This window comes from Falco punctatus (assembly GCF_963210335.1).
Source record: "Falco punctatus genome assembly, chromosome: 6".
NCBI classification, from domain to species: Eukaryota; Metazoa; Chordata; class Aves; order Falconiformes; family Falconidae; genus Falco; species Falco punctatus.
Window position 1 is genome coordinate 69,792,156 of NC_137585.1, and position 24,799 is coordinate 69,816,954.

The window sequence follows — 24,799 nt, forward strand, 5'->3', positions numbered from 1 at the left end:
CCAAGCACACTTGTCTTCCTGGGCTGTGCCCAGAGCGTGTTTATTTACATCAGCTACCCTAACTGTAACTTCCCTGGAAAACAAACAAACAAATCCAACCCTACTGTGCTGACTGCTGTACTGCACTCAAAAAGTAGAGAGGAACTCATACATTGCCTTAGGCTACCAGGGCAAGTATTAATGCTAAGTAAGAGTCAAGCAGGACTGTATTATGCTGTGCAACATAAGAAAGGAAGAAATTCAACTTACTCTTAACACTGAGTTGAAAGAGAAACTGTGCTATAAATTACAGTACAATGGAACTGAGAGAATCTGTACTTGCTGGGAGCTTCCTGTGGCTCTGTTACGTAAGATTTCAACCAAAAAAAGCCAAACAAGCACAAAGGAAAACTTCATAGCAGTAAGGCATCAAGACAGATTTAAAGCATTTAACGGCAATTCACATTTTACTCCACAGCCCTAATGAATTACACTTTTAGAAACATATTTTGCTTTGAACTTTTTAAGTTTTAGATCTCTTAACTTCCTCTTTCCACTGGAGAACTATTTTTTTTTGAAAATACACCGTTCCATAGTCTAAGAAGTGTCTGTAATTAAAAGAAAGAACAGTAACAAATACCAGTTTTCTGCTACTTACTGGAAGAATCTCAAAGGTCTGTAGTGTTCCACTGTTTAGTGTTATTGTCTCAGAGTCAACAGTAGCTGCAGGGGAATCGGTTGAGGCTGCAAAAAGAAGGAAAAAAAGAAAGAAAGTATATAAACCAAAATGTTTCAGCCTTGCAGAGAGCATAACATACTACAATTAATATATAGCAGGGTACTGTTAATTCCAGTAAGAGGAAAAAGAAAACTTGCTGCAATCCTAATATCAAGGTTCTCTAATTGTTACCCAAGATACAATACTATTTAAAGAGGGCATTCTACAATCCAAAAAAGCAAAAGAAAGTACGGTTTTAGTGCGCAGGGATAAAAGCAGAAAAATAAAGTTATCTAACATTATCTAATTACTTTTTGTAATGAGATTTCTAAGAGGTTCTGGTGTAATGATATCCTTTGGATCATATATTACTTGTTTTAAACTGGTGTCAGGTTTAATATTGCTGTCTTTCCCATTTTTTTGTATTTTTAACCTTTTCTGCCTTCCACCATGTCCACCACTGATGAAATATCAGATGCTCCACAAGACATTTGCCTAACTTGTGTGTTATAACTGCAGTGTATAAAAGCTGTAAGTATTATTATCACAAGTGTGTAATTATCTATGCAATTATCTCTATTAATTCCACAAGTCACAAAGAGAAGCATCAAAAACAGTTTACGTATCAGACATTTCAAGATCACCAGGTCCAAAACAACTCGTACGGAAAGCTTTATAAAATATCATAAAACCTATTCAAAACCATAATTGTAATTTTTACTTACTCTTAAAAAAACAACCCTCACAAGTTCCAGGAAGCTGCAGGCAAATTAGTAATCTGCCTGGGATTACCCACTAATTCCATAAATACCGAAAGGCCAAAAGACCTACATGACAACAGCAGAGCTCCAAGCTCCAAACCTGGCCATCTCAAGACTCTCTGTCTTCAAAACAGAGTAATTCTGGTCTTTGAAGAAGATAGAAGCTCCAGTTTTAAAGATTTTACTGTTGTAGTGGCACGTTCAAGGTTTCCTGCTGCAGATTTCCTGGCACCTAGCAGCAGACAGCTGCAAAGTGTGGCCTCTCTGTTACCTAGCCAGTTGTGCTCATAAAGCTTACAGATATTATCCCTTTGAAACCTTGAGCCTTCTATCAAATGCAGCTGAGAGTGGCTAATAGGTTCAGCCCTCATGGGACTGGGAAAGACACAATACAAAATTCACTTTGATTACATAAACAGAAATTCTTCAGGAAAGCAGACTAAAATGGGGAAAAAGGCCTGTTAGGCAGACAGGGGCAACTGACATCACAAAATAACTGTTTCAGGATTCATTTCAGAAAGGACTAAAGGTTACAGAACACCAGCGCATCTTGCCTGCTCATCAAAACCCAACAGCTTTGACCAAGCCTGGCTAAAAGTCTGAGACTGCTGACATATTACAACAGACAAAATGTTCTTGGCTTGGTGTTGCATGTCATTCTAATTAAAAATAAACCAGATAAAATGAAGATGGCACTTAATAAGTAGATTAAGATGGGCTAATCTAATGAAACTATAAACAGAAAATTGTTTAGCAAATGCCTATCTAGTCGTACTCTGAAGAATCATTTCTTAGCCTGATTAATTTTGTAGTAAGCATGACTGAGGCACTAATCTTCCCTAATAAAACTCACAAATGGCAAACAATGCAAAATCTTACACAACAGAGATGACTGGCTGCATATGGGGTGACTGGATTGGAGTGACTGGAATTACTTAATGAGTTACAAAACCAAGCAATAAGCACTACAGTCAAAGTAGACCTGGTAATAAATGAGCAAAGTTGATCCTTAAGAGCATGAGAAGCACCAACTTAAAAAAAGAATAGAGTGGTTAGAGCAGATCATGAGCTTAACATCAGTGTGACTTGACAGCTAATACTTTCTAGAGTGTTTGCGCCTAGAAATAACTGCACAATGAGAAGCAGGGCTAGAAAAAAGCTCCCCTTCCCTGTCAGGGTCCTTCATCAAACTTAGGGACAGCAGTGTACATATTTCACAAAAGATCTTGTACATGATACTGGTTTAGACAAGAGCTACTAGCAGAAACTTAAGGAATGAACATACATACTGCACCTTCATTAAGAGGTTTGTGTACCTTTCCAAAGAACATGTTATATGGCACGCCCTTGTGTGCATGCACACAGACAGGCACCTACAACTCCTATGTCCAGGTGCTCCAGTTGCAGCTTCTTGCTACTGTTGTCACAGGAACACCTACATTTGCTTAACGAAGTTAGAAACAGGCAAATGGAACCCAGAAATCCTTAATCTGAAGTTACGGCAAGACCAAAGCAGAATTAACAAGATCATGTAAGACATGCCCACTCCTCCTTCACCATCTTAACATAAGAAAGCTTTAGGTTTCATTAGAGGACAGCGAGTCATTTGTTTCAGCTACTTACAGACATGTGTAATCTGGACTGGAATCTGCAAAGCTGCCATAGGGCTTGGTGCGTTTCCTGCGTTCTCCTCTAAGCGAGCCACTCGAATCTGCACATGCTGAACCCCCGAACTGGAGTTTGTGTTTGGCAATCCACTTCCAGACTTGTTCTCCGAAAGCAGGTGCCCTGGATTGTTTTTCTGGTTCTCATGGAGTTGTTTAAGACCTTTTATCAGCACTGAGAGAAAGAACGCTCACGCTAAAGCATGTCTGAAACGCTGCATGTGAGATTTATCCAAGATGAAAAAAGTAATCAAAATCCTTCTGAATTTGGAACCTAAACAATTTATAGAGATTTATCAACTAGAAATTTAGCACATACATAAAATTACAGTCAACTATCAGAGTGAACTTGATTTTCTCAAGGAACCTAGACATTTTAGAATGCTTGAATAAAAAAAAATTAAAAAAAAAAAAAAAAAAGAAAAGCTCATAAAAATATGGACCTCTCTACAACCAGGTATGGTATATACCCAAGCTACAATCAAGTGCCAGTATCACTAGTTGTGTAATGCTATTATCAGAAATAAACCCTCTAATTTTACAAAACGTGGAAGCGGACTTGTTCAAAAGGTTGACAGAAATGTCACTGGAAATACGGAGCAAGAGAGAATCTTGCAGTGGCTACACTACAATTCTCAGTCTGTGCACGAAGTGGCCTATCGCACCAATAAGCCCACCCACCTTTCTTCCCTATGATCACTTTGGTCCCACTGAGGGAGTGGTTGATGTAAATAAGGTGACAAAAGCCGAGGCCTCTGCTTTTCTAGCATTCAGTACAGCAAACTGCTTAAACATTTCCCACTCCTGAGAGCATGACATTCTGTCTCGGAGAAAGACAGTGGAGCCTGTTGATTCAGCAGTGTATTTATAATATGAATTATTCGATGCAATGAATGCCTATTAATGTATGGTAAGTGTAACAGGGCTACCCTCTCAACTGCAGCCTCCAGGCATGACTAATATATAACCACACTGATGACCACAGCAAGTGTCCATTAAATTACACCTTTCATTATGACATTCATTAGTCATCATGGCTAATCTCTCCATTTTTTTTCCTCTCCCCAAAACAGAGAAAAGGAGGACTGAAGGTCACGGAGTCTGAAATACTGTTTGGCTCAGGCACTAGTTTCTCCAGCCAAGAAAGAGAAAATGCTATGAGAGCTTTATACCCCCGATTCCTCCCTTCCCCCTCACTGTGCAGCTAGTAAAGCTAAGGTTCAGCACCTCAAAACAGATTACATTTTAACATTGTAAAGGTAACAGATCTAACCTGAGGTGACAGTTAGGCTGCATACAAGAGTGATACATACTCTTCCACCTGAAGAGGTCACTGCCCTCCATACCAAAGATCGGCATCATCCGAGATCTACCAGCTGAGCTGCTTATATACGTGCTCCCACTTTAGCCAAAGTGAGGGGAGTTGGAAAAATCTGCTCCTGTTTAGTTGCATATATCAGCTTGGCTTTTTTTGACCAAAACACTTAAGGATTGCTTGTAGGAGCAATTCAGCCAGCAGATCCAAGGGGCCAGTAACTTCCAGCAATGGAGCAACGTGCTCTTTGGTAACCAGTGCTTTAAGTAGAGAACAAAATGCAGCCTTATTCCTTTGACATTTGTGAAAGGAGCTTTTAGAAGACAAGTGTGCAAGTAGTACATTACCAGGGAATGAAACATCTTTGTGGTTTGCAATCTGTCTTTTAATGGTCCACCATTTACTCCGGAGCCACTGTGGTGAGCGTACACTACTCCATCCTTCAGCTAGTAAATCCCAATTGATGTCATTTTCATCAGAAACTTCAAGTTCCGCTATCCTGGCAGGATACAGAAAATATTTACCTGTTAGAAACTACCCTCCAGACTGGAAGTGGTCTTGCACATCTCCGGTCTTGTCACACATTAACAGCGGCAAAACGGCATGCTAATGAATAGCCTACCAGAGCTCATGAATTGACACAGGCTTCCAAGGCTCCACGCTGCCAGAGGTCAAGCAGAATCATAAACAACAGAAGATGGACTAGACTTGTTAGATGATCCAGTCCATCTCCTTGCCATGCAGGATTATTCTCCTTATTTACATACACATTAGGACTTTGACCAGATTATTGTGAAGCATTCCAAATGATGGTACTTGCATCTTTTCTCTTTGGAAAACCATTCCCCAAACGCATCTCCAAGGCAGGAAATACTTCCCAAGATTCACTCTGAACCTTCACTTAATTAATTTCATGTTATGATATTTACTTGTTTTCTCCTAAATAACACTCATCCGTCCTTAACAGAATTTTGCCTCCTCTCAGATGCTTCTTAGCCAAAGTAGATCAAGTTAACCACAATATTAAGCAGTTCCTCATAAATCAGTCCCATAAGGCTCTCCAGGTAAGGGACAGTCTTCACATAATTTTTGCAGATGTTATACACACACTGGATTCTACCAAAATCTGTTTTGAAAACTATAAATAGCTTTGATTTGCCTCCAGCTCATCTATACATGGAGTATATGAGAAAGGAGGGGAGTGAGAGGGGAAAAGATTTTTGTGGAAGTTAAGAGCATTTCTCTTCACAAACCAAGCAACAGCACTGAACATCCTTGCTAGCTAAATAAATGGAAAATAAAAAAAAGGAAAAAGAAAAAACCTACCAAAACCAACCCTGCAGGATGAGTTAAGAATATCTGGACAGACCAAAACAGATACCATTTGTACAGAAATATGAAGAATTATAACCAGCACATTCTGCAATCTGGAATCAGGTTATTTATTTTGAGTTCATGTCAAAGAGCTTCAGTAAATTAGTAGTGAGTATTGCTTTGTAAATAATGCTCATATTCCCTAGATGTCTAGGCTTTTTATTCTCACCCAAAACTATCAACCATAAAAATCCACTGGCTAAAAAGCCTGAGGTAAAGGCATTCAAAATGGGAGGAGGACTGGAGAGAGCAAAAGATTTCCAAAGTTACTATCAGGTTGCCAGTTCAAATGCAGTCAAAGATGCTGATATCCAATCAGTGTTTGGTGGCCTACATGAAATTAATTTGCAGTCTCAGTTTAGTTCTTTGTAGACAAGATGTCCACATCACAGAAACCACCACCACACTTGACCCTTGTTGGTCATCTCTGCAGAGAGGCCAAGGACTGAACGGGCAGGGAGACTGAACTACCCTCCAGTGAAGGGTTAAAGCGCATTGGTGGGGCAACGTGTGGGAAGCTTGCACGGTTGCTGCCTGTGCTGTACCTTTTCTGTGGAATAAAGAAGACTTCAGTCTCCAGGGTTTTCAATCTGACACCTTTCACGAACACTAATATTCACTAAAAAAACAAAAAACAAAAAATATGTTCAATAATAAATCTCTGGGAACTGTAAACACAGTAGTGATTTTTGGAGGGTTCTAGAGTTTTTAGTGTCTCAGAAACCAGCAAAATGGACCCCAATGGAATCCTGCTAGAGTCATGTATTACAAACCTTTAAAAGTAACTAAAATAACAAACCTCAAGATCAGATTTATTTCATCTTCCTTGGTCCACTCAGTGCCCCCACTTTGTTTCCAGTTGAGATAGTTGAGCCATTTAGAGCGGCATTGCTTTTCAGAGCGCGTCCCAACCCGTTCTGCCACAGCAGCCCACGATACACCTTGTGTGACAATGTCACCCGGTTCTGTGCTAGTTAGCTCATGTACTACTTCTGCTAGTCTTCTTTCTTCTTTCTCTGTCCACTTCCCTGAAAGAAAGAAAAGCCCTCCAACTTAACTAAAAGAAGATGCCCTCTGTTCTGATCCATAACATGTCACCAGACATTTATTTTCAGTGCCTAACACCTTATTCCAGATGTAAATATTGACCTGTGAAGAAAATATTAACTGTTTTTACTTACTAACAATATATATTACAGCCATTCCTGAGTAACAAATGCGTAATTCCATTGTTTTGCTACCAAGTTTCTCTTCTCTTCCTTTCACACAGATGAATGAAGCCACACAGAACTTACCAAAATACTGAGCAAACTGGTCTAAGCTACCTGAATTGTATGAGTTGAAGTAAATAAACCATGCAACAATTTAGTATATAGTAATCACATGAGGTGTGACTACATTTTCCTTCCATTTGAATATACGCACTACAAAGTAAACAATACTTTATTCCTAAAGCACATCTGTCTCTTAACTGATACCAAATATACAATGCATGTTTATAAACATTAAACACAAGGAAAAGTACTTTTTAATCCACCTTAACAAAATATGCTCTTGTGGCATAAACATATGTTCTGATCTTTCAGAAGTGAAACTGCAGAAACCTGTACCAAAGATGTTCTAAAAATGGTCCCAGATTTCACATTTTAAGTTCCTGGGTTCAGCATTACACATCTCTGAAAACACCACTGACAAAGGCAAAGATGACAAAGTTTTAAGTAGACCAGCCATTACCGACACCAGCATTTACCTCACCTGTGTTGCAGGTATCCTTCATCAATCGACATCTATCTTTTACAGATGAAGCACTTCTCCCCAGTGCAGCTCCTATTGTGGCCCAATCGTTACCATGCTTTGTTCTCAGCCTAAACAGAAACACGCTCATTAGCACTATATCCAGTTATGAGATTACCAAAATACCTAATATGCTCTAATAAAACCAGGACACACGTGCAGTTTACAGGCTTAAAAACAGAATGGGGACTGACTTTGATACTACCATATTCATATTTTCTATCATCACTGACAGTTTTTCTATGTATTTCTAGAAGCTATTAGCTTTTGGGCCAGTTAAACCACAGGATACTCACTTATAAAATGCTTAATATCTAACTGTCTTGCAGGAAGGTTGTGAGGCATAATTACTGTGTTAAACACAGTATGAATGTTTAGATAAACAGCCAACATCCATTCTACACATGTTCCTCAAGGGTTTTCAGGTGGTATAGAGATCATTTGAGAAATCTAAATAAGGCCTGATAAAAACCCAGACATCCTACAACTGAAATGAAGCAGAACACTGCAAAATCATGTTCATAATTTTAACTATTATTTTCCTCCCACATATGACAACAGGTTGCTTAACATGTTCAGCCATGACTACTTCTGACACATCTGAACCACAGGCAGCTTGTGAATGACACAAACCAGCTAAACTGATCCAAACATATCCATCAACACAATGAAATATACTCCCTTCTTTCCTTCAGCCCAACTTGGTTTCTTCAAACTGCTCAACCTGGAAAGGTGCAAGGGAAGATAAAGTCTGCAGCCCCTCTTCTTTGATCTATCAAGTTCATGGACAAAAATCAAAAAGCCTTACTGACAATTCATGTACCTTTTTAATACCTTCACAAGAGAGATTCTATCCTTGACCTTCCACTTTCTTTAGAAACAACCTTTACTCAGATTTCCTAAAGAAAGGGAATTTCTGTTTTTCACAAACAAATGTTGACTGCCTGCAAAAATCCAAAACATTACTAGTTTAAACAGAAGGCTTGCTTTAGAACTTTATTGCATATTGCTTATGTCCTGAATACACATTACGAAATACAAAAAAATAATCCAAATGTTGTTTCATTTCTCTTCAGATTAATTTGATGACCACTGTTTTCTGACAGTTGGAGCAGGAAATTTACTTGTAACTTTTTAGTGATTTCGTGAAACAAAACCTGTAAAAACTCTCAAGATACTAGATATAAACAAAGTAGTGTGATCTTGTTAATAAAAAGACTTACTCTTTAAGTTTTTCAATTTCCTCAGGAGTATACCTAAGCAACAGGTAAATAAAAAGACATTATTTTAAACAAAGCATATGGCATAAATATTTTTGTTTTACTAACCACACAGTACATATTTAGTTGCAACAAGAGATTGAGGAATTTGAGATGTAAGAAACCATCTGACTAAATGCTTCAAGAACTTGAAGAACAAATGCCATGTTCCACCTTGGTACATATTCCTAGGGTTATTTGGTCTAACATTCCTCTCATTTGCAAGCAAAATTCCTCAGAGATCTGACTACTAAGAATAGAATTAGAACTTTGTGTATTAGTCTCTCAACTAAACAGCTATTTTTTCTGTCCTGTCTCTGTTCAGAATCACCATAAAGCTGATTTTACATTAAAACCCCCAACAATCAGCATAAGATGGTATTTGTAATTTTCAACTACTTTTAAAAGCTAAAATCTAACATCCTTTTCAGCACTTCTGGATGGCACCTTACCCATTGCTTTACCAGTGGGCAAAACTAAGGGCACAGGGATGAAGATCAATTAGCTCAAGGTCACAGCTCTAGAAAGAAACCACACCTCAGCAGATCCATGCTTGTGTCAGTCTTCCAATCATATCAGAATCCTCTCTGCATCCTTATTTTGGGGTTTTTTGGTGTTTTTTTTGGTTTTCACTCATGGATACCATCAAATTAACACAACTATTGTCATGGTTGATCTACCAGAATTCAGCAGAAGTGATTTATGATTAGTAAGAGCTAGGTCTGTTTGGTTAGATTCTTCTGACTCACAAATAACATGTCAAACATTAAATACATGACCCTACTTAAACCAATAAAACCATGCAGCATTAGAGGTTTTCATACTTTCCAACATGGTTTCTGTCATCATACATGCGAAGAACTCTTCTATAGACAGCAAAGAGCGGTCGATTCAGACCCCAAGCTATTGTCCTGTAAAAGTCTTTTCTTTCATCTTTTGACATTTCAAATATAATTTCAGTGGCATCTTTTATTCCACGGGCCTAGAAGAAAGCATTTAAAAAAAACCAACAAACAACAACAAACCACAAACAAAACACCTTAAAGTCTCCTAGAAATCAAAAAGCAGCACACGAAGTATTGAAGCCTAGTATGCTATTATGCAACTTTCTATGTATCACAAATACTACTGTCCAAAAGTTAAATGGAGTATTTATAAATTAGCTACCTCAAATACAAACACTCGAATACTAGGTTTTGGTGGTTGTTTGGTTTTTTGTTTGGTTTTGTTTTTGTTTGGGTTTTTTTTTTACACTGGAGTCCAGGTAGACATGGAAGCTCTAACCTTCATCCACATTAAAAAAAAACCTCTCCAATGTGTATTTTAAGATCAAAAATTGAACCATCATTTAGAACATCACGGAAAATACACTGTGGTGGAATTAGCCTGGGGTCATACAAAGAAAGGTTGTCAAACAGTACTGTATCAATTTATTACATAATTTTGGATATTCCTTATCTGAAAGCAATTTTTTTTTTTCAGTTAAACTACTCTTCTTGTTCCAATGGAAACTCAAAGTAAATTCCATACAAAAACACTGGAGTTAAGTATAAAAGAAAAGCTTTAGTTTAACTTCAGCTTAAACTAAAAGTCTTTATATTTCAATTATTTGAAGCAGTACAAGAAAGCAGACAAATGGGAAAATAATTAATCAAGTGAGATACCAGTAACTAAAAAAAGATATTTAGCTAGCTTAAAAAAGCTTCTCCAGATTTAAAAAACATTATTACCTATTTTAATGATTTTGTGGCAGAAATTCTAATACATGTAAAAGCAGGCACACTTTCCACAACAAATACTGAGAATTTTTACACCAATGAAGTCTAAATTCAGGGCTTTTTTTGATCCACAAATGAAGGATGGTGATCCTGTAATATCCAAGCTATAAATTTTCAGCTGTAAGGGCTCAGCTCAAATATCCTCAGTGGTAAGCCTACCACAAATATGACTTATGGGCAATTATCACTGTCAGCTTAACTGCATGCCTATTTTTACACAGCACTCTGACACCGATATATTAAGGGGAAGACAGCAGATACAGGCATCCTTGCAGTGTAGTAAACAAATACAGATAAGGTATCAAAGAAGTCTGGAAGTTGTATTCAATGCTTTGTAAGGAAAATTATCTCTACTACTAAATTTTTTTCCTCTGTCTTCACCGAAGTTTTCATGAGTGATGTATATTCAGAGAAACAGATTAAGCCACTCAAACATCCTGATATAAAATTTTAATTTTTTTTTATATATATATATAAAAATATAAAATGTTATATTCAGTAAGTAGTCTTAAATCCTGTCTATGGATACAATTTTCTTATGTATGTCAAATGAGCAATGACCATTTCTACTGGGAACTGATCAGAATCGCTTATTGCATATTCTGGGAAGTACTAAGGGAAGCTGGTTTCTAACAGGAGCTGCATCACCACACCAACTAGCAGATAACATATGCTAACACATACCTTTAAATAACGCTCAATGTTACTCATCAAAATGTCAATTTCTTCCTTTGACCACATCCCTTGCTTCCACTTATGGCCTGAAAATAGAAATGATGAACTAATTACTGAAGTGAAAGTCAGCAAAACAAGAACAGAAATATCAGAAAACATGACCCTCACTACAATTAATGAAGAAAAAAGTAATTTTAGCTACTTTAACTACAATTAAACAATGTTCTTTCAGAACTGATAAACAACCCCTAGTAACTGTCAACTTATGTTTACATAATGTAAGTCAGTCAGACCCCTCTTCTAAAACATCCACTTTTTAAAAACAGAACATGCATTCCTCTGTTTGCTGTCAAGTCACATTTTCAGGCTTTCCCTTCAGCCACATCCAGAAAATTTCTGTCTTTAAACTGACAGCTGAAATTTCCAAGCAAGTGATTCCAGAAGCTGGGACTTAAAATGTGACTCCTAATATTACCTGAGGACCTGGCAACAACACCGAGTTCTCTTATACGCCTTATCATTTCCCAACATGTGAGTGGTGCTACCTACTGTGAGTGCTTTTCATAGAGATAAATGCTCTACCTAGTCCATTGTGACAAGCTGGTCCATATCTCTATTCTTTTTTTGCATTAGGAGTAATGCCCAGTGGTCACAGTCAAGATGAAGACTCAAGGCAAGTGTTTTTTTTCCCAATTAAAAACTGGGAAACCAATAGAAACAAACATCATGTTTTGTCTTTGTCTATGCCCTTAGTAACTACAATGCCAGCTAAGCTTCAAAAGCAAAACCAATCAATTTTATTCAGAGAAAATGTCAAACCTCAAGTCTATCAATAAAAGATCAAAACATTCCTACCCTAAATCTACATACAGATTCCTCTTTTTCTCCATTCATGCTCATACCATACTTAATATTAATGATCACTTATAATTAAGATTATACTGGTGACCCAGTTTACATACTGGTGTGTGCTGGCTACCTGCCCATCTCTGGTCAGAAAAATCAGGGTACTTCATTCTCAGCCTGCTAATTACCACAGCTGAGAGGCAGAACGCACCAAAGAGATTGTTTACTCAAATCCAATTATAATGAAAAGTACAAGCATTATTACTAATACTGTTGGAACTGATGCGAGAAAACTCTTCCCTTGTGCCTGATGGCTTCAATCTCTTCTTCCAAACCTACAGAGACAAAACAATAATCTACCACTGTAGCTGTGATTCACATCTCTATCCAGGCATCTGAACTGACTTAAAGGGACACTGATACTCTTCACATGGACTAACCGTTAATACCTAACTATTTTAAGAAAATGACATATATTTTGCACTTCATGTGTCTGCATATTCAATGCCAAGATTATTATAACCTGCCTACAGGTCTTGAAAGAAAGCATTACTAGGTGGAGTGCTATAAAATTAGCTCAGGCAACACATGTCAAACTCCTCGCTAATGTAAAAGGAGATGCACTGGCCTTCCTCCACAGCTGATCTCTGTCACTAAACATGGAAACCCCAAGAAAAGTTCTGCTAGTATGGATTCTCAAATATTTTTCTTGGCACATTTTATTGGAAATGTCTTCAAGTTATTAATCTCTTCATTAGAATTACCAGATTTAATGCCTTCATTCATTCCCAATTATAAATGCTACCTGTGATATATGGTCAGTTGATATGCCTGTGAGACAGCTACGAAGGCATTAAGTTTCTAATATATTTAACAAGGCACACATCAAATATGAGGCCACCAAGTCAAATTAGAACAGTCACTCCTTTCTTTGCCAAATCACCAGTACATACTCCTCCAGTCACAGCTGAAAACAAGCTGCTCCCAACCAAAGTCCTTTCCCACTGACTACTGTAAAGATCATGATCTCTGTGCTGCTTCTCACCCTAGAGCACTGGAACTGTAGCAATAGGATTTCTCACTACTTCTACCCAGCTGCCTCAGTGCTGTGATGCAGAGCAACCTCTCTGCTTTCCTGTCTCTTCCCCAGTCCTTGGACTGAACACTGAATATCGACTTTTGAAGCCCTATAAATCTAATAAATAAGAAGGACAAAGAAAATGGGGAGAAATTATTTATTGGCTGTTAGAAGCAACTGTCAGTGCACACTTGGGATCACTGTGGTCACTGACAGAGTTGCTCAGTTCCCCTCTTCTGAATTTTCCATATCTGACATCCAGGTTCTGCAGGCCTCCCCGTATTTCCTCACTGACTCAGCAGTACACGCAGGTCTCTGGAGTAGAGCTCACTGAGTAAGAGATCATTTGCTTCTGGGAGAGAAAACCATTACTTTTTTTCCTGAAGTTTTCCAATAAAAAAGGGAGTTACTTTGGACTGACTGAAAAAGATTGGATTTTTTTCATCCCTAGAAAGAGGTAAAGTCAGAGTAAGAAAAATAGTAGAGAGATGAAACTGGAGAGACATGGCTTAATTTGACACTAAATTTTTTGTCTAGGTTTAAAAAGACATTTGCTGTGGGGTGGGGAGCTCCAAAGTTCAACAACTACTACATGATTGCACAGATACATTTTGAAAGAGAGTAATGCCAGTGGGGCACATTTTTTGAAGTAGTGGAGTAGCGGTGATTATTTCAGTAGAATCTGGTCTGCATGACCCCTCCACCTCTGAAACAACTCACTTCCAGAAACTTTAATATGAACCACAACATGGTAGCCAGACTAATAAGCTCTACTTGGGGAAAGATGGATTAACCTGAGTGCAGGTTGATTTTTTTTCCTGGTCCATCCTTCTCTGACTGCAGCTTCCCATCTCCTAACCAAGTAGAAGTGCAAACGGAGCATGCACAACTGTCTGCCCTGCATGTGCCAACACATTACCTACGGCAGTTTTCTACCACGGCCACTAGAACCACTGTCACCACTGAAAACGTGGTCCCTCTTCCTCTCCAAGTGTATCTGGTATTCCAGCTTCCTTCTTGCATACAAAATGTAAGAGAGATGGTGAAGAAAATGCATGGGATCTCGCAGCATTTTTAGACTCAGTCTTCTCAACTACCTTCACTGAAAAAGCCAGACCAGAGATTACTTTACGCAACCTGTAAAATGTTCCGAGACATTTGGAATAGCTTACCATTTTACAGCTTGGGAGAACTGCATTTGAAATGTCCTACCTTTATTTGTTAGAGAATCCTTATCCTCTTTAGTAGTGAACCAGGCTTGACTAACAGCTGACACTTCTTCATTGCCCATTGGGGAGATTTCATCCAGTTGTTCATCCTGAAGAATCTTGAAAAGACCAATATGATATCATCCTGTAAGATCTTCAGTGCTTTCTACCACCTTGCATTTAACATGGAGGCATAACTTGAAGGACAATTAAACCAGCACACCTAATCACGTTGCTGACTGCTCAGAAAGTGCCACTTTTTAGATATGGCATTGAAAGTACATTCACCTTTCTTAAACACCTGATGAGATTTAGCATCTTAACACACAGATGTTGTGAGAATTTATTAGATATCATTCTTCATCCTGTTTAATGTACAGTGAATAGGAACAGTCTCACTGGCTTTGGCAGAAAGAGCACTGTGTCCACCATCTCTGATCTAAAACTTGTAAACATGGTACACCCACAATGAGAACTGTATGAAACTGTTAGGATTGGTGACAAAACAAAGTGTATTTAGGCCTGTTATAAAGCTTAATTTATAATCAAAGAATGACAGAAATACCAGATAAAGTTGTTTTATATGCGGACCACCACAGAGCAAGTAATTATCAGTGGAGGGTTATATCTATTGCTGTTTTCTGTATTGCTCTTTGGGCAGTAAGTTACGCTACAAATAACCTGTCATATATAAAATGATTCAATTGCAGTTTTCTAGACCAATATTTTACAAACGAGATCTACGCTCAAATACATTAATTTCATACTAAAAATAATCTTATTACTTTAATAACCCCTTTCCACTTTTTGTTTCCCTTTTCATTTCCATTTAAATAAAAACGTACAGCAAAAGGTCAATTTTGAAGTTTTACTGTACCTGAATCTGAGTGACAGTTCCTTCGTTAATCTCATCTTCAGCTACCTCAGTGGTAGCAGTCATGGTCACCTCAAAGCTCTGATCATTCTCTGAAACTTCAGAATGGGTAAGTTAATTGCCTACCTTATTCCCGTATTTTTTTATGCATGCTACAGGTTTTATATAGTGCTACCTTTGCAATGGAAATTTTGAAGAGGCCTTATTTGGTAATTATTTGTTGACACACTATAATCATCAAAATGATTATCAACTCTTTCTCTTCATAAAATTTAGATATGGGTTTTGAAACCTTCAGTTTTATACTTGACTACAATTAAGACAATGTGAAACGTATAAATACAAAGTGTTTGATTTGGTGCAAACATTGGAACGGTACTAATGCTCCCTTTCCAGCCCTATCTTCAGTATTTTCCAGTTACTAAAGGCCAACGTTCAAATCTTTTGGCTGCATTATTTTTCCCTTAACTTCAACATGATAATGCCTTTATTTCTAAGGAGTTTCTACTAAGTTCCATGAAACAAAACTGCTCTAGGTATTGTAAACTGCTATTTTAACTTGCTGGATCTGGTTTTGCTTCCCTTTGGGAGATTATATTGAACTATTCAATATTCAATCAACTTCCTTAAGACTAATTCAGTCCTCAGCCTATCTTTTGTACAACAATCTCTGCCTTAAAAACATCATATGTCTCAATATTACAAAACATGCAAAAGCTGCTGTTTGATCACTAAAAATCCCTGATTGCAGATGGACAGTGTCTAGTTTGTTGTTCATTCGCTTATCCTTCAACTTATTCAATACACCTGTGTCTGCAGGCCTCTATCTGTAAGGCAGGTTTACTTTAACAGTACTGTGTAGACAACAATTGCTGCAAAACTATTCAAGGCTCTATGAGGTAAGGATGATACCCAAGTATATTGATAAACCATGCAAAATATTGTAACGCGATCCAGAAAGTCCACTTTTAACCTTTACCAACAGAAACATTTGTTAGGAGAGTACATAAAAGAACTTACTTGGAACTGCAACAACAGAAATGCATGGAGTGGAATCATCAAGGCTTTGATCATCCTCTGATAAGCAAAGCCTCTTGTGTGGAGGTTCAGTGCTGTCTTCAGAGTCTACTTCATCAGCTTCTAACAACAGAAACATACACAGGTTACTTTCTGTTAACAAAACAGTTTTGCAGAAAGTTCTGCTACCAAAGCAGCCCAAAACAAAAGGCGGAAGCAAATGTGATAGGTTGCTTCGGTGCTTTACTACTGACCAGGAAGTTGGTCTGAGTTATGGGAAACAACAGTTCACATGCTTTCTTCAACACACATTATCTGTGAGATTTTCTTTGTACATTCCATATGCAGTCCATCACACACAAACCAGTCCCCTACATCTAGAGAACTCTGGGTACATGCTCGGTTCTAAGAACCGACTTCCACTAAAATAAATCAGGATAGTTATATCCTTGTTGGGCACATACACACAGAATTTTGTGATTTACACCTAATTTGACACTTCATCCTTCTTTAAACTAAAACAGAACAAACTGCAGCACAGTAAGTTGAGTCCAAGTAACTCACAGGATTTGGGGACAGGGAAGTATGATGGTTGGACCAGTGAAAAAAGAAAAAAAATACTATGCAGTACAATTCTATACCATTTTGAGGGCAATGAAGTATAAGGTTCCCTTCAGTGTCCTGAGTCAAAGTCACAGAGTTCACGGTTTCTATTGTCACTGTGTCAGACTCTTCTTTGACTGTGCTCATACTCAAACCTGAAAGAGCAATACACAGGTTACATTTCTGCAGTCAGACTGCCACTGTGATCGTAATGTTGCTTCCTTTATCTCAACCAACCAGCATAAACTCCCCCAGAGAATAACAGATGTATGTATGTTCTTTTACATGAAAAACTCCAGTTTCAGACATTCACCTGCCTTTATTTTTCCTGTAGACTTATACGTTGCACAGGGAAACATCAGATAGCTTCAGTTACTTTTCCAGTTTAAAATAGTACCCAAATTCCCTATTCAGGACATTTGTAATCTACTACTGTTTGGTTTGGGATTTTTTTGTTGTTTGTTGTTGGGTTTTTTTAAATACAAACCTAGGCTATTACTTTTTTTCTCACTAATATTTGTTCCACTGCTCATTTAATAATTTCACTATTACATAACCTAAAGCTAGTCAAGATGGAGAAATATTTCTGTAATCTTGTACTACTCATAGCTGCACTATTTATACATAAAGTTGCAAAGTTTTATTCTCCTTCCATGCATATAAATAATTGTGAAGCTTGTATTTTTTCTTTAGCATTGGAACTACATGAGCAACAGAAAAACTGGGTGCAAGCAATCACCAGTATAAAAAAAACATGCAGAAAATAAGTTATCCAGGGTAAGCTGTATACACTAGTCAGTGAACTAGGGCAATACAAAGTGCTTCTGATAATCTCATTTCCACTATAAAAATACTATGAAAAAACCCAAAACTTGTAAGAACGTCAGTGTAAACTAGTGCTATTACTAATTTTGAAATAGAACAAAAAAGGTGTTATCCACCAAGTAGAAAGAAACGTAGCCTTTTCTGCTGCAGAATCTACATGAAATCACATCTAAAATACCCAGCTTTGCAATCACTTCATCAGTTTTGAACACCTGGGTTTGGTGACTATCTTTGGCAGAGATTTGTAAAAAGTAAATATCTTCAATTTCTCTGTGAAGAGCTCAGTCATTTTTATGTGTTTTCTCACATGTCAACAACAGGAAAAAAGTTAATTGCAACTTTTATTTTGAAGCCAAAATACTGTTATCAACAATGTTAACTTACATTACTAAAAAAACCCCAACCATAGACCATAGCTTAAAAAAAACCCCAATCAATCACAATTACATTACAAAGCTTCCATGTACCAAGCAGGAATATCCATGTATCCATACGCAGGTGGAATTTACAACCTGGATTTTAAATCCCCCGTCTAATGTTAACAATATGGCTTTGGCAGGAAATTATTTAATTTTTATTCAGAAAACATGTTCTTTGGTATTGAAGATTCCCAAGAACAGCGTTTTCTTGGAAGAATAACACTACTGCCAGTCTTCCAATAAAATTACTTTTCACTTCTCAGGCTTGATGAAATTTGGCACATCTTTAAGCGCAGGTAGTGACCGATTCCTAGAATGAAGTGGTATTACCCTTCTGAACACGTCAATTTCGGATACTGTTGAAATTTCAAATGAGAGGGTTCTCAAATTTACTTTCGTATCTACCATCAGCAGCAGCTCCTTGCCACATACAAGCATAGGAGGCAGTAACTTCCTTGGGATTCATCTGCTGCTGAGTTCTACAGCCTCTGCCCTATACTTTACTAGAAGTGATGTTTGCTGCATGGCTATAGAACCGATTTTTAAGAACCAAAAAATGCACCCTTAACTCTAAAACATTAAGAAAGAAATCCAAAGTGTTATAGCTAAATTAGCAGACTTCTTCAACCCAGTTTTGAGCTATTCATTTAGCTTTTTTGGGGAGTGAACAAATTGCATCATTCTGGAGGACCAAAAGAAACAGACAGATTCTCTTTTTCATGTTTGTATGTACTTTCTGAGTAACTTTTACTACAAAGAATGCTGGAGTAAAAATTCCCAAAGTTACCTGAAATGCCATGGAGGATTGTCCCTTTAATTTTACGTGAACAGAAAGTGATGACATTTATTTTTCTAGGATCAGCTGAAAGCACCTATCTTTCTTCTCACCACTATAAAGGCTTGAAAGACATAAAATTTATTTTGATAAAACGTGTCTATCACATACTTCACCTAAAGCTGATCTAGAAGCAGTAGAAACTATAGCACCATCCACAGCAGAAGATACAGAAAACCATTCCTTCTTTTTTATTGAAAGAACACTGAAAACTCAATACAAAGAGAGCAAAGCTAGGTCATTGTTTCATCAGGATTTGCTGAGGATCAAAGAATAGGTTTATAGGATTAGGTTCCCAAATTAAAACCACCGACTAATTAGGGTTGCCCATTCGCATTCTCTCCCTTGCTGGTTTGCCATGTTAGAGAAGGATGCAGCATTAAAGGAGTCCATACACCCAAACCTGGCACTTCTTTCAAAGGTGGGTAGGATGATACACCATGATCAATAGGTGCTGCCTTGACGCTTCCATACAAACAAGAGTTGTAACAGAACTAAACAGACAATAGCTGAGGCACCACATCTGAAAGCAGCACTGATTCTTCTGATCAAGTTAGACGTCTACAGTTGTCAGCTTGAGCTCCCAGGTACTCCTAACAAAGCATCAAGAACTGTGCATGGCAAGCTGTTCAAGGAACTGTGATCACCTAAGGACTCTTCAACGTAATTCCTGGGCTGCGCAAGGTTTTCTGTTTGCCTATCTCCCAACAATGGTTTATTCCAACAGTAACTGCAGGCTCTCCAGAAAAAAAAACAGTAATGTTCTGTGTCAGATACTTGAGATTTAGCTATCTCAAGTTTTCTGAGTGAAGGTAATAATTATAGTCAAGCCTTGATAAAAAACTTTAGAGCCAAATCCTTCATTTGACTTGAAAAAAATCCCATTAACTGTAATGGATATAGCCTTGGACCTCAGCTGAAAACTGACTGAAAAAAACAGAAGGAGCCAACTCAAAGTCAAATGCGTATTTTGGACATTATTTTTTATTCATTACAGTACACATACAAGAAAACTGATGGAAACAAACTTGGTTTTGTAAGACACATTTACACCAGGACAGGAATGCTAACCCATGAAGACTTGAATTAGTGACCGAAAGGTGAGAAAAAAATCTTAAGTAACTGCAGTGATTCTTCTGGGTGAATAGGAAACAATCTCCAGACCTTATAAAAAACACTGCTTTACACTTAAATGATGACAGAACTACCATGTATGCTGAAGATACATCAAATATGACATTAATGGGACCACTTGGGAGTTTTCAGCAAGCTCAGTGGAGTAAGCACAGGAGACAACTGCTGCAGGAGACAACGCCCTCTGATGCAGGCTTCTTTGATACTGGCTGTAGGGACACTGTACTCGCCCGATGTCCTTCATTTATCATGGCATGACAGCTGAAGCCATGCTAAACAATGCTGTACCACCACAGGGGTCTTTCAGGATGTGCCATGTGAATTCTGTTCCATACAGACACCTGCACATCCACTACACATCTGCTCTTGAAAAAGTTAAATACAAAGTTAATGACAGCCAAGGTTTCTTAATTAGTGATAACTACAGCATGAGTAGTCTCACCACCTCCAAAATATCACCTTCCTTTCCTAAGTTCACTAAATATGCTTTTGAAAAATGCATTGATTTCTATTTAAAACAAAAAGCTTGCATTACTTTTAAATGCATAAGCCACGACTTTTCTTTAATCCTTGATTCAAACACGTTCTTTATAGAAATACCAATCTATCACTAATATTTTATGTTCTGACGGAGAGCATTAGCTTGTGGGGGAAGAGAACACTGTGAAGACAGAATAATCTTAAATTTCTAAGATAGCACCTTAGAATCAGTGTAAATTTAATAAGCATTTTTTGCCTTGTTAAGACTTTTGAGAGTTATTTACCAAACTCAACATTTTGAAGAGTTGCATTACAATAGGTTTCAACATGCAACCAAACAAGACAGAGGAGAATACTTCCCCGACAAGAGTAATTTAATATAGAATTCCAATATAAATTTTCCACGAAACCCACATACTACAGCTGTTCTTATTTTTCTGGGAAACATGCAGCAGACTTAGGCAGGAAAAAAAAAAAACACAAAGCTGATTTTATACCAAGTTACAAAAAACATGAACATTTTTTATACAAAATTCCTGTAATTCTAATCATCTTCATCAGGCAGATGGGCTCAATTATTCTGTGGGCTGTAAAACTTAAGCACTTCTAAGAACCAGTATTTTTACCCTTGGAGACAGAATTCTGTCATTATGCCTAGTTAGTAACTGAATGTTATATCTAGTCTTCTGTGGACTGTTGTAAATCTTTTTGAATTTCTGCATGGAATTGTATTAAAAGCTGTTTTCTTTGCACTGGGCAAAAATTAAAAAGTATATTTCACTAAATCCTGTAAAGAAGCAACATCAAAGTTTATTAAGGGAGGCTACTGATGCATTTAACTGGAACAATCACATGGAAGGCACTGGGATGTCAAGGCATTCATTTAAGAGTAATTACACAAAGGAAACAAAGTCATTACAGGACCTCATACACCTCACACTTAAGGAAGCCTGAATGTTTAGTGTACTCCGGTCAAGTCAATACTTCCAATATATAATCAGGAGTTTCTGCTATTCAGCTAGTACCAATTCTCTGATGCTATTATTTAAGAAATGGGTTCTGCTGAAATGTAAAATTCCACCACACAAAAACTGTCTTTAACAGCTGCAACAGAGAACCTAAGAGGGGACCAAACCAAACAGGTATCAAACAGAAGGACCCTGAGTTCAAGGCATACAAAGATTTATTAAACTGTACCAGCATGAGATTACAGTCCTTTAGGAACAGTTACATTCTATTCGTCAGTGGTATTTTGAGAAGTGGGCCATCACAGAAACTGAATGTATGGGTGACACAATGGGACAAACTGTTATTTGCATCGATCCAAAACTGGCAGAACTCCACGAGCTCCAGCCTATCCATTGATATTTTAATAAAAGGCACTGAGCATGCTTTAAATGTCACACAGGGGAAAACAAACAAACAAACAAACAAGCTAATTCTTAGCTTTTTCAGAAGAAAAAATACAGGAAGTTGCACATTTTCAATAACAGAAAATGGCTCTCAGGCACAACTCTATGGCTATGGATAAAAATCTTGGGAAGTATGATATGTACTAAAATAAATACTCTATCTCCTTCATGTAAATGCAGTTTTATCCTAAGCACACAGTTAACTTCTTCACCTTTATATACAACAGACAGAAATTTAGCATGCAATAAAATACGAAAAGCTGATTTGTTATCCTAACTGCACAAGGTATAAGATTGATAAGCAAAGCCACAGCTCTGTAACCTCCTGATAGCCAGACAATTACACTTATAAATAAGAGACTATTTCAGTATATAAAATACAGTATGGACACATGGAGGTCTTTGTCTCTTGTATGCAGGTATACACTTTATAATTTTGAGTGGTTAAGCCAAAAATCAGCATTTTTAGGCATTCTATTTAAACAGTTTTAATTGATGTTTAATCTTTTAGTAAAGTCATAAAACATCATCCAGGAAGTTTCAGTAAGCGTCCGGAAAACAAGCATGAAGATGCTGACATTATTATATTAATGTGGACTGATGAAAATGAGAATCTAAATGACATGTGTCCATCTCATTGCAAAGTCTACATCTCCTGGTTTTGCAGAGGGATTTTAACTATGCTGTCAAGAAGCCAACTTACGTCTATGGCCAGAGCAGCACTGGCAAACAAAAGGCATTTTCTAGATTACTTCAACTCATAACTTACAATGGCCAGATGGAGCTGAACAATGGTAACTCTCTGTGAATAAATACATATAAATACTATCTGTCAGCTGAAGAGATAGCTAGCATAAGCGTAATACACTTCAGGGTTCCCAAGTGCTGACCTAAGAAAAAAAGACCCCTCAAATAGAAGGAAAAAACCCCAAAAGGATGGGAAAAGGGGCTTGTCCGACCAGTGTCTTTTATTTTGGCAAAACAGACAGCATAACTCTAGAGCAGAAAAGCCTGCTGCTGCTTTTAGATGAAACCCCTGATCTTGGCAAACTCCACTTAAAAACAGAGCCCCAAGCAACCTCAAATCACAACTCTCGCTGGAAAAAGAAAAAAAAAAAAAAAAGATTATGAAACAAAACAGATAAAAGCCACAAGCTTAGGATACCCCAACCGCAGACCTTGCAAGGGGAAATCGGGAATTTAAAATCGTTCGTGCAAATGGCCCTTTATTACAGAGAAGGGAGTTTAAAACAGAAATATTCAAGAAAGACCAAAAAAACAAAAACCCCACCAAAAATCCCGCACGCCGCCCGCCCCAGGCACCCAAGGTCTGGTAATTTCCAGCCTTCCTCGCTTTTGTCGCCCGCCAGCTCCCGTCCACATTTCTTCCTGCGCAGCGCTCCCGACAGCACGCAGCACGCCGGCCAGGCCCGCGGCCCAGGGGAGAGGCGGCGGGAGGCAGCGGCCCTGCCCCGGCCCTCAGCACTGCCCCCGGGGCGGGGGCAGCGCCCCGCAGGCGGCGGCTCCGCGCCTCAGGGCCCGCCTCAGCCCCTCACTGCCCCCCGGCCGCCAGCGCCGCCATTTGGTCCCCGGGCCGCCGCCGCCGCCATTTTCCCGTCCTCTCAGCGGGCGACGGTGCTGGCCGAGAGCGCTGCCAGCTTCGCCGCCGGCCCAACCCGGCCCGGCCCAGTCCGGCCGCGACTGAGGCGTGGGGCCGGACATGGCCGCCTCCGCCTCCCCCTCCCCATGCCCTCAGCCCGCCGCGCTCCGCCGCCACCGCCCCTGCCCGGCCGCTCCCGGCCCTGTCCGCCCGCAGGCCCCCGCGCACTTACTTCCTGTTTTGGGTCCGGGCACTTGAGAAACCAGGATGGAGACTCCCAAGTACCAGGATGGAGGCGCCGAGCGGCAGCGAGCGGCGAGTGGGGGAGGCGGAGGCGGCGGCGGGGCAAGGCGCAGCCAGCCCGCGAGCCCGCCGGAAGGGCCCGCCGCCCGTCCCCCCCGTCGCTTCCGCCCGGACGCGGCGCCACAAAGCGCACGGTGCGGGGGCCGCAGAGGCAGCGGCGCCACAAGACGCACGGCGCATTCCCTTGCTCTGTGCTGGGGAGGCGGGAAAGGCCCCCTGCGGCCGGCCCTGAGGAGAAACCCTTTTCTCCGTCCGTGCTTCCTTCATGGCTTGATCTTCGTTTCTCTGCTGCCTGACGACCTGAAAAAAAAATAATACGGTGTATTATAAAAAGCGAGCCTTACAAACCGAGAGTAAACAAGCGCCTAGCGGGCTGCGCATTGTGGTGCGTGCTGCCTCACGGGCTACGTGCTCGAAAGCACCTTGACAATAAAAAGCCACCGGCTGAGCCCCTTCACTGACAAACCGGGTAGATAAAGAGGGAGGGGGCGAGTGGCATCCCCTGCCTGCGATTTTATGTGTGAAAACCTCCTTAGGCTTCTACCACAAAGCCGGCTTTTGGCTGCTTCCCTTACGTGCTGGACCTCTAGCTGTGCCTGCCCCCAAACTTTGGGAGCTTTAAGATGTGCCTTGTCCCTTGTGAAGAGCTTTCCTGCAAACCACGCTCACAGGCTGCAGGGATCCCAAAGCCTCGGGAGAGGCTTGTGGAATCTGTTCATCAGGCAGCATGCAGTTGTCCTAAACATCTGGTGCCCTTTAATACCTTAACACCCCCCCACCCCCCCAAAAAAAAAAAAGCATAAAAAGATGCCCGCAGGGGACTGGTCAATGTGGCCAGTGGAGCTCCC

At 39.2% G+C, this 24,799-nt stretch overlaps 1 protein-coding gene across 3 annotated transcripts in view; it reads right to left on the minus strand.

Moving 5' to 3' along the window:
• Positions 1-24,131, minus strand: part of DMTF1 (cyclin D binding myb like transcription factor 1) — a 30,620-nt gene extending 6,489 nt beyond the window's left edge. The window contains exons 1-13 of one of the 3 annotated variants that reach the window (XM_080391377.1): positions 23,881-24,131; positions 16,982-17,098; positions 16,344-16,463; positions 15,327-15,421; positions 14,454-14,568; positions 11,327-11,403; positions 9,689-9,846; positions 8,829-8,861; positions 7,567-7,676; positions 6,611-6,839; positions 4,785-4,936; positions 3,082-3,297; positions 638-723 (exon numbers count right to left, since the gene is read on the minus strand). In XM_080391377.1, the coding sequence (XP_080247503.1) occupies positions 638-723; positions 3,082-3,297; positions 4,785-4,936; positions 6,611-6,839; positions 7,567-7,676; positions 8,829-8,861; positions 9,689-9,846; positions 11,327-11,403; positions 14,454-14,568; positions 15,327-15,421; positions 16,344-16,463; positions 16,982-17,090 (1,500 nt within the window). In that variant the 5' untranslated portion in view covers positions 17,091-17,098; positions 23,881-24,131. Of the gene's footprint in view, positions 1-637; positions 724-3,081; positions 3,298-4,784; positions 4,937-6,610; positions 6,840-7,566; positions 7,677-8,828; positions 8,862-9,688; positions 9,847-11,326; positions 11,404-11,899; positions 12,032-14,160; positions 14,293-14,453; positions 14,569-15,326; positions 15,422-16,343; positions 16,464-16,981; positions 17,099-23,880 lie in introns of those variants that run through there. The other 2 variants (XM_080391379.1, XM_080391378.1) reach the window with 2 other exon arrangements.
• Positions 24,132-24,799: the final 668 nt, after the last annotated feature.